This window comes from Sus scrofa, chromosome 1 (genome assembly GCF_000003025.6).
Source record: "Sus scrofa isolate TJ Tabasco breed Duroc chromosome 1, Sscrofa11.1, whole genome shotgun sequence".
In the NCBI taxonomy this organism is placed as follows: Eukaryota; Metazoa; Chordata; class Mammalia; order Artiodactyla; family Suidae; genus Sus; species Sus scrofa.
The window spans coordinates 158231987-158249660 of record NC_010443.5 but is presented as its reverse complement, the minus strand read 5'-3'; the positions used below and the strand labels follow the sequence as shown (position 1 = coordinate 158249660).

Here is a 17674-nt window from a genome sequence, read left to right as displayed (position 1 = left end):
CTAGTAAGGAATAATCAAATAATATGCAAAATCGAGTTAAAGCATTTATGGAAATTCTCAAAAATCAAATGTTGTTATGTCTAAAGCATATAACAATAGTAAAATGTAAGTATGGTAAAATCCCTTCAGAAACAATGGTGCAATAAAATATCAAGAATTTGAAAAACACCCAAATCTTTTAACCTGGTAATTATTAAAAGGTTTATTGAGCAACTATAGTAACCAGAGAGGTCTTAAAAAAAACAAAAAACAAAAAACACAGCCTGAAACACAATATTATAGAACTGTTAGAGTAATATTATGAAATATTTGTAATAACATGGGAAAAAGTATTACAATGGAAGTTGTAAAAAGCACAATATAATTTTTATATGTAGCATGAAATCAAGTATTTGAAACAATGGCAAATAAATTAAAAAGCATAGAAAAAAGATGGGAAGGAGTTTCCATTGAAGCTCAGTGGGTTAAGAACCTGAGGTAGTATTCGTGAGAATGCATGTTCCCAATCCCTGGCCTCGTTCGGTGAGTTAAGGATCCCGCGGCTTGAATCTAGTGTTGCTATGGATGTGGCGTAAGCCTGCAGCTGCAGCTCTGATTCAACCCCTAGCCTGGGAACTTCCATATGCTGCAGGTGCAGCCATAAAAAGGAAAAAAAAAAATGATGGGAAGGAAATTCAAAAGAGCTTATCTTTGATAAGACTTAATTTTTTTCATTTTCTATTTTTCATATCTTCTAAAAATGTTCATAACGAATATGGGCAACTTTTACAGTATTTTAAAAAACCCAACTCCCAGAAATAGATCCATGCAAATACATCCAAATAAATTTTGACAAAGATAGAAAAGCAAGTAAATGGCACAAAGAAATGGTTCTAGAACAACTGGACACCAGTAAGCAAAAAAAGAGAAGGAAAACATATCAAACCAAACCTTGTAATTTATATAAAAATTAACTCGAAATGGAACATGAACTTAAATATAAAATGTAAAACTATAAAATCGTCAGAAAAAACAAAGAGTAACTTTACCATCTAGGGGTAGACACCAAAAGCACAATATAAGAGAGAGTCCCAAAATAAATCCACACATACGTGGTCAACTAATTTACTACAAAGGAGCAAAGAATACACAATGGGAAAAGGACAGTCTCTTCAATAAATGGTGCTGGGAAAACTGGACAGTCAAATGAAAATGGATCACCATCTCATACTATACACAAAAATTAACTCAAAATAGACTAATTTTGAGCATAAGACCTGAAACCACAGAACTCCTAGAAGAAAATATAGGTGGTAAGTTCCTTAACAATGGTCTAGGTGGTATTTTTTAGATTTGAAACCAAAAGCAAAGGCAACAAATGCAAAAGTAAACAAGTGTGCTACATCAAACAAGAAAGCTTCTGCACAGCTAAGAAAATAATCAGCAGAATGCAAAGGCAACTTAATGGGAGAAAATACTTGCAAATCATATGTATTTGATAACGTTAATATCCAAAAAACATTTAAAAACTCATACACCTCAATAGCAAAAACAAAACAAAAAACAAACAAACAAAAACAACCCCAAACAATCTAATCAAAAAATGGACAGAGGATATGAATAAACATATTTCCCAAGAAGACATACAGAAGGCCAATGGTACATGAAAAGTTGTTCAACATTACTAATCATCAGGGCCATGCAGATCAAACCAACAATAACATACCACCTAGCAACATCATCTTGCACCTGTCAGAATGGCTATTATTAAGAAAAGAGAAGATGGTGGAATAGAAGGACTGGAGCTCAACTTCTCTCCTAAAAACAACAAAATTCACAACTAAAGACTGAACAATCTCCACCCAAATGGACCAGAAACCTTCAAAAAGATATCCTACTCCAGAAGACAAAGAGGAGGCCACATCAAGAGGTAGGAGGGGCGATTATGTGATATAAACAACCCCATACTTCCCGGGTGGGAAGCTCCACAGACTGAAAACTAACTGGTTCACAGAGACTCATCTACAGGAGCGAGAGATCTGAGCCCCACATCAAACTCCCACGTGTGGGGATCTGGCACTGGGAGAAAGAGCCCCTGGAGCATCTGGCATTGAAGGCCAGTGGAGCTTGTGTGCAAGAGCTCCACGGGACTGGGGGAAATGGAGACCACATTCTTAAAAGGTGCACACAAACTTTCACGTGCACTGGGTCCCAGGGCAAAGCAAAGTCTCCATAGGAATCTGGGTCAAACCTGACTGCAGTTCTTGGAGGACATCCTGGGAAAATAGGGGTGAATGTGGCTTGTTGTGGGGAAGGCCATTGGAAGCAAAGCTCTCAGGAATATTCAGCAGCTGCCTCCTCAAAAATCAGCACTGAGACGCCCCAGGGCAAACAGCAATCCAGGTGGGATCACAGCCCCACCCCTCAGTAAATAGGCTACCTAAAGACCCCTCAGGCACACAGCCGCCTCTAAGCCCCACCCATCAGAGGGATTAGAATCAGCTCCACCTACCAGTGGGCAGGCATCAGCCCCTCCCATCAGGAAGCCTACAGCAAGCCCCCATACCAACTTCAGCCACAAGGGGGGCAGACACCAGAAGTGAGAGAAGCTACAACTCTATTATCTGTAAAAAGGTCACCACACCAAAAACCTATAAAAATGAAAAGACAGAGAACTGTAACTCAGATGAGGGAGAAAGAAAAAACCCCAGAAAATCAGCTAAGTGATGAGATTCTCAGCCTCCAGGAAAAAGACTTTAGACTGTTGATGCTGAAGATGATGCAAGACATTGGACACAAACTGGAGGCAAAGATGAATAATTTACAGGAAACACTGACCAAAGAGATACAAGATATAAAACTTAAACAAGAAGAGATGCAAAATACAATAACAGAAATAAGAAATGCACTAGAAGCAGCTAACAGCAGAATACAGGAGGCAGAAAAATGAATAAGCAAGGTGGAGGACAGATTAGTAGAAATTTTGAAAGCAAAACAGAAAAGAGAAAAAAGATTGAAAACAAATGAAGAGAGTCTCAGGGAACTCTGGGGCAACATTAAACACATCAACATCCGTATTATAGGCGTGCCAGAAGGAGAAGAGAGAGAGAAGGGGACAGAAAAAGATATTCCAAGAGATAATAGCCGAAAATTTCCCTAACATGGGAAAGGAATCAATCACTCAAATCCAGGAAGCACAACAAGTACCATATAAAATAAACCCAAGGAGGAATACATTGAGACACATATTAATCAAACTGACCAAAATTAAAGACAAAGAGAAAACACTGAAAGCAGCTAGGGAAAAGAAACAAATAGCATACAAGGGAACCCCAATAAGGTTATCAGCAGATTTTTCAGCAGAAACTCTGCAGGCTGGAAGGGAGTGGCATGATACACTTAACGTGATGAAAGGAAAAAACCTCCAACCAAGATTACTCTACCCAGCAAGGCTCTCATTCAGATTTGAAGGAGAAATCAAAACCTTCACAGATAAGCAAAAGCTAAGAGAATTCAGCAACACTAAACCAGCCTTACATCAAATACCAAAGGAAACTCTAGTCAGGAAAGAAAAGACAGCAACAGGAAACAAAAATACCGCAAATGATAAGGCTCACCAGTAGAGGTATATATAAAGACATGAAATCATCCATGCACAATTATACCACCAAAATCCGAATCATGAGAAGAGGTGGGTACAAATGCAGAACACTGGAGATGAACTTGCAATTAAGAGAACAACAACTTCAAACAATCTCATATATATATAGACTCTTATTATCAAAACTTCAGAATAACTGCAAACCAAAAATCTGCAATTGATACACAAAGAAAAATCAACTCAAATACAACACTAAAGATAGTCATCACACCAGAAGAGGAGAGAACAAGAAAAGAAGGGAAGAAAAAAGAGCAACAAAAACAAATCCAAAGCAATTAATAAAACGGCAATAAGAACATACATATCAATAATTACCTTAAATGTTAATGTACTAAATGCCCCAACCATAAGACACAGACTGGCTGAAGGGATACAAAAACAAGATTCATACATATGCTGTCTTCAAAAGACCCACTTCACTTCTAGGGACACATACAAATTGAAAGTGAGAGGATGAAAGAAAATATTTCATACAAATGGGAATCAAAAGAAAGCTGGAGCAGCAATACTCATCTCAGACAAAATAGACTTTAAAATGAAGAATATTTTAAGGGACAAAAAAGGTCATTACATAATGATCAAAGGATCAATCCAAGAAGAAGATATAACAATTTTAAATATCTACGCACCCAACATAGGTTCACTACAATATATAAGGCAACTGCTAACAACCTTAAAAGGACAAATCGACAATAACACAATCATAGTAGGGGCCTTGAACACCCCACTTGCAGCAATGGACAGATCATGCAGACAGAAAATCAATAAGGAAAAACAGGAGGCCCTGAATGATGCATTAAACCAGTGGACTTAATAGATATTTATAAGACATTCCAACCAAAAGCAACAGAATACATAATCTCAAGTGCACATGGAACATTCTCTAAGATTGATCACATCCTGGGCTACAAATCCAACCTTGGTAACTTTAAGAAAACTGAAATCATATCAAGCATCTTTTCCGACCACAATGCTATATGACTGGAAATCAACAACAAGAAAAAAAAAACTGTAAAAAACACAAACACATGGAGACTAAACAACATGCTACTCAACATCAAATGGATCACTGAAGAAATCAAAGAGGAAATTAAAAAATACCTAGAAGCAAATGACAACAAAGATATGACACTCCAAAACCTATGGGATACAGCAAAAGCCGTTCTAAGAGGAAAGTTTATAGCAATACGAGCTCACCTCAGGAAACAAGAAAAAGCTCAAATAAACAAGCTAACTTTACATCTAAAGCAGCTCGAGAGAGAAAAGACAAGACCTAAAGTTAGTAGAAGGAAAGAAATCATAAAGATCAGAGCAGAAATCAATGAAATAGAAACAAAGAAAACCATAGAAAAGATTAATGAAATGAAAAGCTGGTTCTTTGAAAAGATCAACAAAATTGATAAACCCTTAGCCAGACTTATCAAGCAAAAAAGAGAGAGGACTCAAATCAATAAAATTAGAAATGAAAAAGAAGTAACAACAGACATCACAGAAATACAAAGGATCATAAGAGACTACTAGATGCAACTATAAGCCAAGAAAACGGAAAACCTAGAAGAAATGGACAAATTCTTAGAAAAGTACAATCTTCTAAGACTAAACCAAGATGAAATAGAAAAGATGAATGGACCCATCACAAGAACTGAAATTGAAACTGATTAAAAAACTTCCAACAAACAAAAGTCCAGGACCAGATGGCTTCACAGGTGAATTCTATCAAACATTTAGAGAAGAGCTAACACCGCTACTTCTGAAACTATTTCAAAAAATTGCAGAGGAAGGGATACTCCCAAACTCATTCTATGAGGCCACCATCACCCTGATACCAAAACCAGACAAAGATATCACACACAAAAAAAAGAAAATTACAGGTCAATTTCACTGATGAACATCGATGCAAAAATCCTCAACAAAATACTAGCAAACTGTATCCAACAATACATTAAAAGGATTGTACATCATGATCAAGTGGGATTTATCCCAGGGTTGCAAGGGTTCTGGAATATCCGCAAATCCAACAGTGTGATACACCACATTAACAAACTGAAGAATAAAAACCATATGATCCTCTCAATAGATGCAGAAAAAACCTCTGACAAAACCCAACACCCATTTCTGATGAAAAAACCCTTCAGAAAGTGGGCATAGAGGGAACCTACCTCAACATCATAAAGGCCATATATGACAAACCCACAGCAAACATCATTCTCAATGGTGAAAAGCTGAAAGAATTCCCGCTGAGGTCAGGAATAAGACAAGGATGTCTGCTCTCACCACTACTCTTCAACATAGTTTTGGAAGTCCTAGCCACAGCAATCAGAGAAGTAAAAGAGATAAAAGGCATCCAAATTGGAAAGGAGGAAGTAAAACTATCACTATTTGTGGATGACATGATACTATACCTAGAGACTCCTAAAAGACTCTACCAGAAAACTGTTAGAGCTCATCCATGAATTTGGCAAAGTCACAGGATACAAAATTAATACACAGAAATCGACGGCATTTCTATACACTAATAATGAAAGATCAGAAAGAGAAATTAGGGAAGCAATCCCGTTTACCATCACATCCAAAAGAATAACATACCTAGGAGTAAACCTACCTAAAGAGACAAAAGACCTGTACTCTGAAAACTATAAGACACTGATGAAAGAAATCAAAGATTACACAAATAGATGGAAAGATATACCATGCTTGTGGATTGGAAAAGTTAACATTATCAAAATGACTATACTACCTAAGGCAATACACAGATTCAATGCAATCCCTATCAAATTACCAAGGACATTTTTCACAGAACTCTAACAAAATATTTTAAAGTTTGTTTGGAAGCACAAAAGACCCAGAATAGCCAAAGACATCCTGAAAAAGAAAAATGGAGCTGGAGGAATCAGGCTCCCAGACTTCAGACTATGCTACAAAGCAATAATCATCAAAACTATATGGTATTGGCACAAAGACAGAAATATAGATCAGTGGAACAGGATAGAAAGCCCAGAATTAAACCCATGCACCTACAGCCAACTAATCTATGACTATGACAAAGGAGGCAAGAATATACAATGGAGAAAAGACAGCTTGTTCAATAAGTGGTGCTGGGAAAACTGGATAGCCACATGTAAAAGAATGAAATTAGAACACTCCCTAACACCATACACAAAAATAAACTCAAAATGGATGAAAGACCTAGATATAAGATCAGACACTACAAAACTCTTAGAGGAAAACATAGGCCAAACACTCTCTGACATAAACAACAGCAACATCTTCTCAGATCTACCTCTTAATGACAATAAAAACAAAAATAAACAAATGGGACCTAATCACACTTAAAAGTTTCTGCACAGCAAAGGAAACCCTAAACAAAACAAAAATACAACCCACAGAATGGGAGAAAATCTTTGCAAATGAATCAACTGACAAGGGATTAATCTCCAAAATTTATAAACACCTTCTGCAGCTTCATACCAAAATAACAACCAACCCCAATCAAAAAATGGGCAGAAGATCTAAACAGACAGTTCTCCAAAGAAGACATACAGATGGCCAAAAAACACATGAAAAGATATTCAACATCACTCATTATTAGAGAAATGCACATCAAAACCACTATGAGGTACCACCTTACACCAGCCAGAATGGCCATCATCCAAAAGTCTACAAACAATAAGTGCTGGAGAGGGTGTGGAGAAAAAGGAACCCTATCACACTGTTGGTGGGATTGTAAATTGGTGCAACCACTGTGGAAAACAGGATGGAGATGCCTCAGAAAACTAAAAATAGAACTACCATTTGATCCAGCAATCCCACTCCTGGGCATCTACCCAGAGAAAACGACTCGCAAAGACACATGTACTCTGACGTTCATTGCACTATTTTCAATAGTTAAGACATGGAAACAACTTAAATGTTCATCAACAGAGGAGTGGATCAAAAAGATGTGGTACATATACACAATGGAATATACTCAGCCATTAAAAAGAATGAAATACTAGCATTTTTAGCAACATGGATGGACCTAGAAATGATCATGCTAAGTGAAGTCAGCGATACAATGAGACACCAACATCAAATGCTTTCACTGACATGTGGAATCTGAAAAAAGGACAGACTGAACTTCTTTGCAGAACAGATGCTGACTCACAGACATTGAGAAACTTATGGTCTCTGGAGGAGACAGTTTGGGGGGTGGGGGGAAGTGCTTGGGCTGTGGGATGGAAATCCTGTGAAATTGGATTGTGATGATCATTATACAACTACAGATGAGATTTAAAAAATAAAAAATAAAAAAGGAAAGAAAAAAAAGAAAAGAAATAACAAGTTTTGGTCAGGATGTGGAGAACAGGAAACCTTGTACACTGTCGGTGGAGGTATAAATTGGTGCAGCTACTATAAAAATAGTATGAAGGTTCCTCAAAAAATTAAAAATAGAACTATCATATGATTCTGCAATTCCACTCATGGGTTTTTATCTAAAACAAATGAAAATATTAACTTGAAAAGATACATGCAACCCCATGTTCACTGCAGCATTATTTACAATAGCCAAGATATGGAAACAACCTAAGTGTCCACCAAGAATGAATGGATAAAGAATATATATGTGGAGGGAATTCCCACTGTGACACAGTGGAAACGAATCCAACTAGAATCCATGAGAATGTGGGTTTGATCCCTGGCCTCTCTCAGTGTGTCAGGATCTGGCATGGCCATGATCTGTGGTATAGGTCGTCAGCTGTGGTATAGGTAGCAGACAGAGCTCAGCTCCTGCATTGCTGTGGCTGTAGTGTAGGCAGGCATCTGTAGCTTTGTTTCGACCCCCAGCCTGGAACTTCCATATGCCATGGGTGCAGTCCAAAAAAAGCCAAAAAATACACACACACACACACACACACACACACATATGGAAATTGTGCCACTGGCAAAAACATGCTCGGAACTTGAGGGCATTATGCTAAAAGAAATAAGTCAGGCTGAGAAAGACAAATAGCATATGACCCCACTTATACGTGGACTCAAAAAACAAAAAAACGAGCTCATACACAGAGAACAGACTAGTGGCTGCCAGAGGCAGGAGATGAACAAAATGGGTAAATGGGTCCAAAGGTACAAACGTCCATTTATAAACTATGTCATGAAATGTAACATAGAGCATGGTAACTACAATTAATAATACTGTACTGTGTATTTTTGAAAGTTTCTAAAGTAAATTAAGTCAAACTAAGATTGTTAAGTAAATCTTAAAAGTTCTCATTCAAGAAAAAAAATTGTAAATATGTACAGTGACAGATGTTAACTAGATTTATTGTTATCACCTCACAATTTATACAAATGGCTAATCACGTCCGACATCTGAAATGAACATAATGTTATATATCAATTATACCTCAAAGGAAAAAAAAAGAAAAAAAATGATAAGTTGGACCTCATCAAATTTAAGGATGAAAAGACAAGATACAGACTAGGAAAAATGTTTGCAAACCACATATTTAAGAAAGGACTAATGTTTAGAATACAGAAAGGATTCTCAAAAAAAAAAAAAAAAAGACAGAAAAGAATTCTCAAAACTCAAGTTTAAAAAATTGTAGAAAATTAAGCTAAAGACACACACATTTCACCAAAGAGGAAATACAGATGGCAAATAAGCATATGAAAAGATGTTCAACATCACTAGCCATTAGGGAAATGTAAATTAAAACCACAGTGAGCTATCACTAAACGTGTATCAGATGGCTAAAATTAAAAATAGTGACAGTGCCAAATGCTGGTGAGGATACAGAGAAATGGACCACTTACATGTTGTTGGTAGGAGGTAAAATGGTACAGCCACTCCGGGAAATCAGTTTGCTTTTTTACAAATCTAAACCTGCAACTACCTTGAGTCAGCACTGCACTCTTGGGCATTTATCCCAGAGAAGTGAAGACTATGTTCAGACAAAACATGTACTTGAACATTCCAGATGTCCTTCAAATGCTGCATGGTTAAACTGCAGTACACCCTACAGCAGGGAGTACTACTACTTACTGGGAGTAAGAAAAAGGAACATGCTATTGATACACACGACTTGGATAAATCTTGAGGGAATAATGCTAAGTAAAAAGAACCAATGCCGAAAGGTCACATGTTGTATTATTCTATTCATACAACCTTCTCAAAATGACAAAACCAGACATGAAGAACAGTTTAGCACTGTCAGAAGACAGGGATGTGGGGGAAGAGAAAGAGGTGACTGTGACTATAAAAGGGCAACAAGGGGGAATCCTTCTGGGTAACTCTCCTGTGGTGGGGGTCATAGGAATTAATTCATCTGACACAACAATTCACTCGTGTGTGTGTGCGCGCGCATGTGGATAACTCTCCTGTGTTATAACTGTGGTGGGGGACATAAGAATTAATTCATCTGACACAACAATTCACTCGTGTGTGTGTGCGCGCCCGCATGCAAAGAAGACTTGAGTAACTGGGAAAATGTGAGTAAGACTGTAGAATGTATCAATGTCACCATCCAGGTTGTGACATTGTACTATAGTTTTACAAGAAGTTGCCATTGGAGGCAACTGGATGAAAAGTATACAGGCTCTCTTGGTATTATTTCTCACAACTGCATGTGAATCTATGTTTATCTCAAAATAAACTTTTCATTTAAAAAACTATCTTTAATATTAATAAAGAAAAAGAATGGTTTATTAAAACATTCCACTTGGATTAATTTAGGCAGTAAAACTTTACTCAGTACAACAGAAATAAGAGCCAGGAGAAAAAAATGATCATTAACACTATATTAAAAATAAGCTACATATAAGGAATTATTCAAATAACCCCCAAACTAATCAAATGTTAAGAATTATCATATTTTGAAGCAGTTACTCCTAGATTGCATAGAGATGGGAAAAAAGTAAAGAATTTGCCTTCCATCTGCTGTAGCAGGAGGGAAGAAAAATGGTGTTTTAGAATTGATAAAATGTTTCACAGTTTAAAAAGCCTGAACTTAAAGCCAAATCTGCAAGTTTGGTAAACTCAGCAGGATACAAAGGGCAGAGTTACAGCACCTGGTCACATAAAAATGCATCAGTGGCTAAGCCACACAGCAGAAGTTGCAGAAGTTAAGTTCTTTTTCTGGCTATAATTTTCTTCTCATACTATTTTGAATTGCTGTCCTACTCACCCTTCAGCTATATATTCCTCTCATTGGCAGCCAGCCTCTTTTAGGAACCAGAATGATATTCATCAAAAGAAAAACCTTATATTCAGTATTTAATAATCTAGCTCCACATATGCACCAGGACTTTAAAGCAGCCTTTCTCTGAAGAGAGATGTCTTTATTTGCATTGTCCAATATGGGAGCCACCAGCCACACAGGGCTTTGAAACTCTGGGCTACCGTGACTGAAGAGTGACTTTTAAATTTTATCTAAGTAATATTTAAATTGGCACAAGTAGCTACCATACTGGACAGCACATGTTATACCTTTAATCAAAGATGATGATTTGAGGATCTGCATGTTTTCTCCCCTGCTGAATGCCCCCTTCACCCTCATTTCTGTTAGTGCTTTTCATCTGAAACAAATTAACTGTGTGCTGCCTGGTTTGAGAGTGCCAATTATCCTTTCAGAATATAATCCTGACCATCTTCATTGCTACCATTTTAGCTCAGTCCACTGTGACACTGTCAAACCTACTGCCTAGCCTCCTCTAAATGGTTAGTCTGCTTCCACACTTGGTGCTCAAATCCACACAGCGGCAGTGAAGGCCTCCCATTGCAGACAATATATCACCAATGCCAGATCATGATGCAGCTGTGCCCTGGCTCTGCATCTCACCTGAAACCTTTTACTTGTCCTTCACTCAGGCAGCCTGTGCACCAGGATCCCTCCTCTTCCCCATAGGGATGCATCTCCTTTTCAGTCACAGTTCAAATGCCAAGTCCTCAGAGAGCCCCTCCCTAACCCCTATTTCAAAGGCTGCACCCCTTCCCTGCTTTCAGCTCTCCTCTCACCCCTGCACCTCACCTTATCCCATCACATGTTTATCCTTAGTCCCCTATGTGCTCATTTACTGGCTAACTCTTTAAATATGCAGGGGCACTCCAAGAACAGGGACATCCACCTCTGCCATCTCTAACAACTCCTCTCCACTAGGCATTTCTGCCAGCACGCAAGTAGCCCTCCTTTAGAAATTCCTGACACAAAAGACCCTTTAGCTTGGTTCTGTTCTCGGCTAACTTTAGAACCCAAATTTCACCAGAGCAGCCTCTTCTCTTTCCAGTTCCTTTTTTTCCTACTTACCCTTCAGCTGCCAATCTGTGCTTCTGACCCTTATCTTATCAATTAAAATGCTCATATCAAGGTTCTCCGTGATGAATCCAAAGGCCAGCTCCATCTCCATCTTGACCTCTCAACAATAATCCACAAAAGCATCACTCTCTTCTGGAACACGGCCCTCTTCGGAGCTCCCAAGCACCACTTTTCCCATTTTCCTCCTACCTCTCTGCTAATTCCTGCTCAGTCTCCTTTGCTGATTCTTCCTCTGTGCCTGACACTGAAATATTAGGGTTCCTCAGGGTTTGGGTGGGGGCTTCTGTTGGCTCCATCCCTGTGTGAGCTGCTTTCAACGATTGAAGATGATTATATTTAGGCTGATGACTCCCCCAAGTTTATTAAATTTTAAAACACATCATTCTTCTGTTTAAAAATCCTTCCAGTGGCTTGTTTCTGTGCAAGTGAGTTTTGTTTTGGCCTGTCCTCTCCCACTAGAATGTAAGTTCCATGAGGATAGCAGTCATGTCTGTTGAAGTGGCTGTTCTATAGTCCAGTGTCTAGCACAGAGGCTAGCACAAGACTGAATCTACTACCCCAGGATCAGCCAGGATGGAAGCACAAAGGTTGGGGAACATCTGGGACTGTCCTTTCCAGATTAGGAGATCATGACATGTCCATGCTAGAAAACGCTGGGAAAGTGGGCAAAATTCCAGAACTACCTACCACAGGGGGAAAGATGTCCTAGCCTCTGTCTTTCAAGGCTAATTCCCCCTCTTTCTCCTCCCACAGCATGTGCTCTGGAGCTCATATCGCTACCTTCCTGCTGACATTGACTCCCCTCAATTTTATCAACTCAACTGTTCTCCCCAACCTAACCTTTCTGACTTGGGAGCGGGGGCATTCCTCAGCATAAAAATGTATGTAAATTCTACCTTAGACTCATAGCTACAAAACACCAACACAAGCACATCAGCTCTCCCCAGTTCCAAGGTTCCCCCTGTAGCTAACATCTCACTTACCTCTTTATCTCCACAGCAAAGGCCCAAAGAGAACCCCAAGTTCATCTTGGTTTCCTGATTCTTCCCATGGCCACGCTTCCTGCTTCCTGACTGCTAAACCTCTCCCTTAGTTATGGCTAACTAGGTAAGCATTTAGTTCTGTAAGACACACCTGACACAGCCTCTCCCTTTGGCTGTCAAGGCACCATCCTATCCAGGTTTTACTTTTGGCTCTGTCATGATTCTTTTTCAGGCTCCCTTTTCTCTCTCCTTATAGGCTGACATTCCACTGGGTTTTTACCTTGCTCTTTGTTTTTCCTCATTTTATAAACTCTCCACGATGCCCACACTTCTGTTACAGTCTGTGTGCTAATAACTCCGATATCATCATCTCCAGTCCAGCCTGAGTCCTACATATACCTACTCAACTGCAAAAAGGACATTTCTGCTTGATTGTCCCCACAAGCATATCAAACCCAAAAAGTTCAGGATCACCCTGGCCCCAAATATGCCCCCTCTTCTTGTAATCCCAGAATCAATTCTCACCCACTAACTCAATCAAGGAAGCTGGGAGAAAACTCCTCCTGCTCCTCTCTCACTTTCTAAACACAGATCCAGGCCTAACTATTCTTCCTCTTCAATTTGTCTCTGATTGATCCTTTTTTTCCCTTTTGCAGCACTCACAGCATACAGAAGTTCCCTGGCCAGGGATGGAACCCACATCACAGCAGTAATGAGAGCTATCGCAGTGACAACACCAGATCTTTAAAGTGCTGAGCCACCGGGGAACTCCTGATCAATTCTTTATTCTAATAGGTACTGTGCTACTTTGGCCCTCACCATCTCCCATCACACAGAATCCTGCCTCCTTGCTGGTTTCCCTGCTTCCACGCTTGCTTTACCTGTCAACCTGTCCCCTGTACACACATGATGGTTTTGGTCTCAAACAAAAACCTGAGCTCACTGCCTTCTGACGCCCCATCTACAGCAGAACGGGGACCAATCATCTTTGTATGGCACGCACCACTCCTCATGATGTGACCTACCTATGCTGAACCTCGTACCTGACACACACTGTTTCTGTCACACCAAACTACTGGGACAATTTGGATAGCTCAGACTTCATGCCTTTGTCTATCGAGGGCTCTCCACCTGAAATACCCTATCCCCGTCTCCCTGTAAAACTCCAGCTTCTCCAAGACTTAGCACAGTCATGGTTCTCCAGCTGCAAAGCCCTCCCCCCATCCCTGGCAGCCTAACCTTTGCTTCCTCCAAATTTCCACTTAGCAAAATGCATGGCATAGTAGACACTCAAAACATATTCAGGACTGAGTAAACTTTGAATTGTAGGCATACTGCATTCATTGCAATTTCTCTCAACCCTTTCAAGGTTTATTACACTTCTAGACTGAGGCATTTGCTGTTTTTCTCTGCCTGGAATGCATTCTACTTTCTTGTCTAAGAAGGTGTGACTTTATAGTGAAAAAACCACACACTTATAAGCAGACGGACCTGGATTCGAAATTATCTTCAACACCAATTAACTGTATGTCTTCATGTAAATCATAACCTTAATAAGCCTTGGTGTATTATATTGTGAAAGTGGAATAATAATCACAATGAAGAGTTGTTTTGAGGACTAAATGAGATCACATCAAACACTGGGCAGACAATTAGTGTCAGTACCTTTCACTTTAAGCTCACATCACCTCCTCTGTGGAACATTTCTCACTTATCCCTGAAGAGTTACACAAGCCTTGGTCGGTGAGAAAGTTATTATCTGAATATTCTTCATCCAAATTTCCTACATTAGAAGGCTGAAAAGGTTGAATGAGAAAGCCCACTTGTGACCCAACAACTGATAAAATTATAACTCATTATAGCTCCCTGTTTAACACTAGCAACTATGCCTTTAACATGGGTCTATCTTGAGCTGATTCGCTGAAGAACATCTACAGTCCAATTCAAATATGATACAACTGATTATAGAACGAAACTGCAAATCTAGCAAAAAAAAAAAATGAGTAAAGAGATGAAAATTGCATTGCAGAATGCCCAAATCACACGCAGTCTTGACAAATGAAAAGATGGTGGATTATGTATAAAATAGATGAGCAACAAGGATATATTGTATATAGCACAGGAAATTACAGCCATTATCTTATAATAACTTTTAATGGAGTGTAATCTGTAAAAATACTGAATTACTATGCCGAACACCTGAAACTAATATGACATTGTAAATAAACTATACTTCAAAAGAAAAAGTTTTTTTTTTTTTTTAAAAAGATGATGGAATGAAACTATGCAGTTAACTGTTCACAAACCAGTAAGGATAAAGGCAAGATGGGCACTTCAAAAGACATAAAACATTTTTATAATATTTTTGGTCGATTTTCAAGATAAAAGTCCCAAACAAGCACCCCAACCCTCTTTTTGGTGACTGTCTCAAAAATTTCTCATCTGGGAGTTCTCCTGCTGGCTCAGCGGAAACGAATCCAGCTAGTATCCACAAAAATCAGGGTTCGATGCCTGCCTCGCTCAGTGGGTAGGGCATCCGGCGCTGTGGTGAGCTGTGGTGTAGGTCGCAAACACGGCTTGGATCCGGTGTTGCTGTGGCATAGGCGCGCAGCTGTAGCTCCGATTCCACCCCTAGCCTGGGAACGTCTATATGTCGCGCGTGCGGCCCTAAAAAGCAACAACGACAACAACAAAATTCTCATCTCAGTGAACCCCATTCCACAGAGATCTAACAAGTCTAAAATCTTAAAATTACAGGATTTATTTACCAAACACGGAGCTCACTATGGTAGGGATGGGAAGGTGAAGTCACAAAAGAGTTTAAGAATATTCTCTGATCTTATATACTACATTTTGGGAGCTGTGAGTGCACATGAATGCGGAACTCAATGAATTCACCGATTCCTCTAAATTCGAGCCTGTTTGCACGTTTCTATTCACCTGACAGCTCTCGAAAAGAAAGGTTTTCCTATACAAACTTGAGAAACTAGGAGAGAAGTCGGACCACCCTACTTTCAACTAATCCAGAGCAGTCGGTGCTTTGGATACATTACAATCTTTCCTTTCTCCCTTACACTGATTGGAGCTTCTGCGCCTCTCGTTCAAATCTGTGCCCAGTTCAGTTTAAACTCGGCTGGCTTTCAAAGGAAAAAAAAAAAGCCACTTCGCCCCCCCCCCAAACAAAAAAAAAAACTTAATGAAAATCAAGACTCCCACAAAATCACTGGGCTTGGGAGACCCCGGAAGCTGGCAGAAAGGGCCTGACCTGCCCACCTGCCGCCCGACGCCGGCACAGCCCTCCTCCGTCAGGCCAGAGGGGCGCGGCCGCTTCCTCTCTCCTCCTTGCCCCCTAACTTCACCCCACACCCTACGCCCCGCGCCCCCCTCGGCTTTGGCTCTCCAGGGGGAGGGAGAAAAGTGATACCTGGAGGTTGGGCGAGGTGGATGCCATGGCGGAAAGGCGATTCCCCGAAGAGGAAGGGAGGCAGAAGACAACAGCAGCAACGCCGAGTCAGGCCCGGAGTTACCCCTAAACGTGCGTAGGCTGGCTGCTCTCAAACCCCCAACAGCGGCCTCCTTTCCGCAACTTATTTGAAAACAGCACCGCGATCTCAAAGCCGCCCGACCCTCCTTACAAAACTTCCGCAATCCTGAACTCCCACCTCCGGCCTTAGAACTTCCGCTTTCGTCATCAACATGCGCACCACCCTGTCCCGAGCCATCCGGGTCTTGCCTCAGTCCCAGGCCTCGCGAGACCGGGAGAGAGGTCCCTGAAGCCTACCCGAGGCCTGGCGGAAGTCAGCCAGCGCGCAGACGCACTGAGACTCCGGCCTGGGGCTGAGGGGCTCTCTGGGGGCTGAGAATCCTTCGGTGTTCTTCCTTTTCCTGATGTCTAATGCTGTTATTAGCTCTGGCTCCTTTCACTCCAGGTCATGGAGCGCGCTCTGTCGGGCTGTGGATGCTGTATGAAAAAAGTGATCCAGTCTTGGTTGGGGACTTTGGGCCCCTTAACACTTACTCTTATGTAAAATGGGGGGAATTACAGTGCCTAACTCCGGGTTGTGAAGAATGCTGGCGCTGCATGGTTAGGCGCATTGCACAGGGATAAGCGAGCGGGAAGGTCTGAGTATGCGTTGGAACTTGTTACTGCTCACGCTTTACAGTTTATCCAACGAACATTTCCCCAACGGTCATTGTCAAGGCTCTAGGAGGCCCGGAGAACTTTAGTAAAAGTTATGTATGGCTGCTGTCTTCAAAGGCATTATGGTAGTCCAATGGGGATGCAGGCTGCTGCACCCAACTCTTATCAGATATTACTTATTCCAGTTATTGTTACAAGGAAAGTTAATGGCCTGAGAGGTTAAGTGCTTTATATGTGATCACAGAAGTCGGGGATTATTGGCAGAACTAAAGACCCTTTTTTCTGTTGTTTGCAGCCACAGTCCTGTTTTTCTTCATCCTTTCTTAGTTTAGCTTCCTAATCCTTTCTAATCACCTGGCGTCTCCTAAATGAAGTACTTCCCTCCCCCACCCCCTTTTTTGACCTCCCTGGTGGCAGGAACCTGAGCTGCAGCAGTGACTAGGCTGAATCCTCACTGCTAGGCCACCAGGGAACCCCCCTCCTGCTTTTTATTGGTATTGTCACTACCCGGTTATTGAAATCTCTTCTGCATAGTGTCCTAGTGTCCTTTCTCTATCCTCTTCACTTTCTACCATTCTTAATTCCTAAGGGTAGAATTTCCTCAAGAGTGCGGCAT

The 17674-nt window shown here is 40.4% G+C and overlaps 1 protein-coding gene across 1 annotated transcript in view; it reads right to left on the bottom strand.

Annotated features, from left to right (window-relative positions):
• Positions 1-16622, bottom strand: part of VPS4B (vacuolar protein sorting 4 homolog B) — a 40495-nt gene extending 23873 nt beyond the window's left edge. Inside the window, exon 1 of the mRNA XM_003121699.5 lies at positions 16342-16622. Coding sequence (XP_003121747.3) covers positions 16342-16368 — 27 coding nt within the window. The 5' untranslated portion in view covers positions 16369-16622. The remainder of the gene's footprint in view (positions 1-16341) is intronic.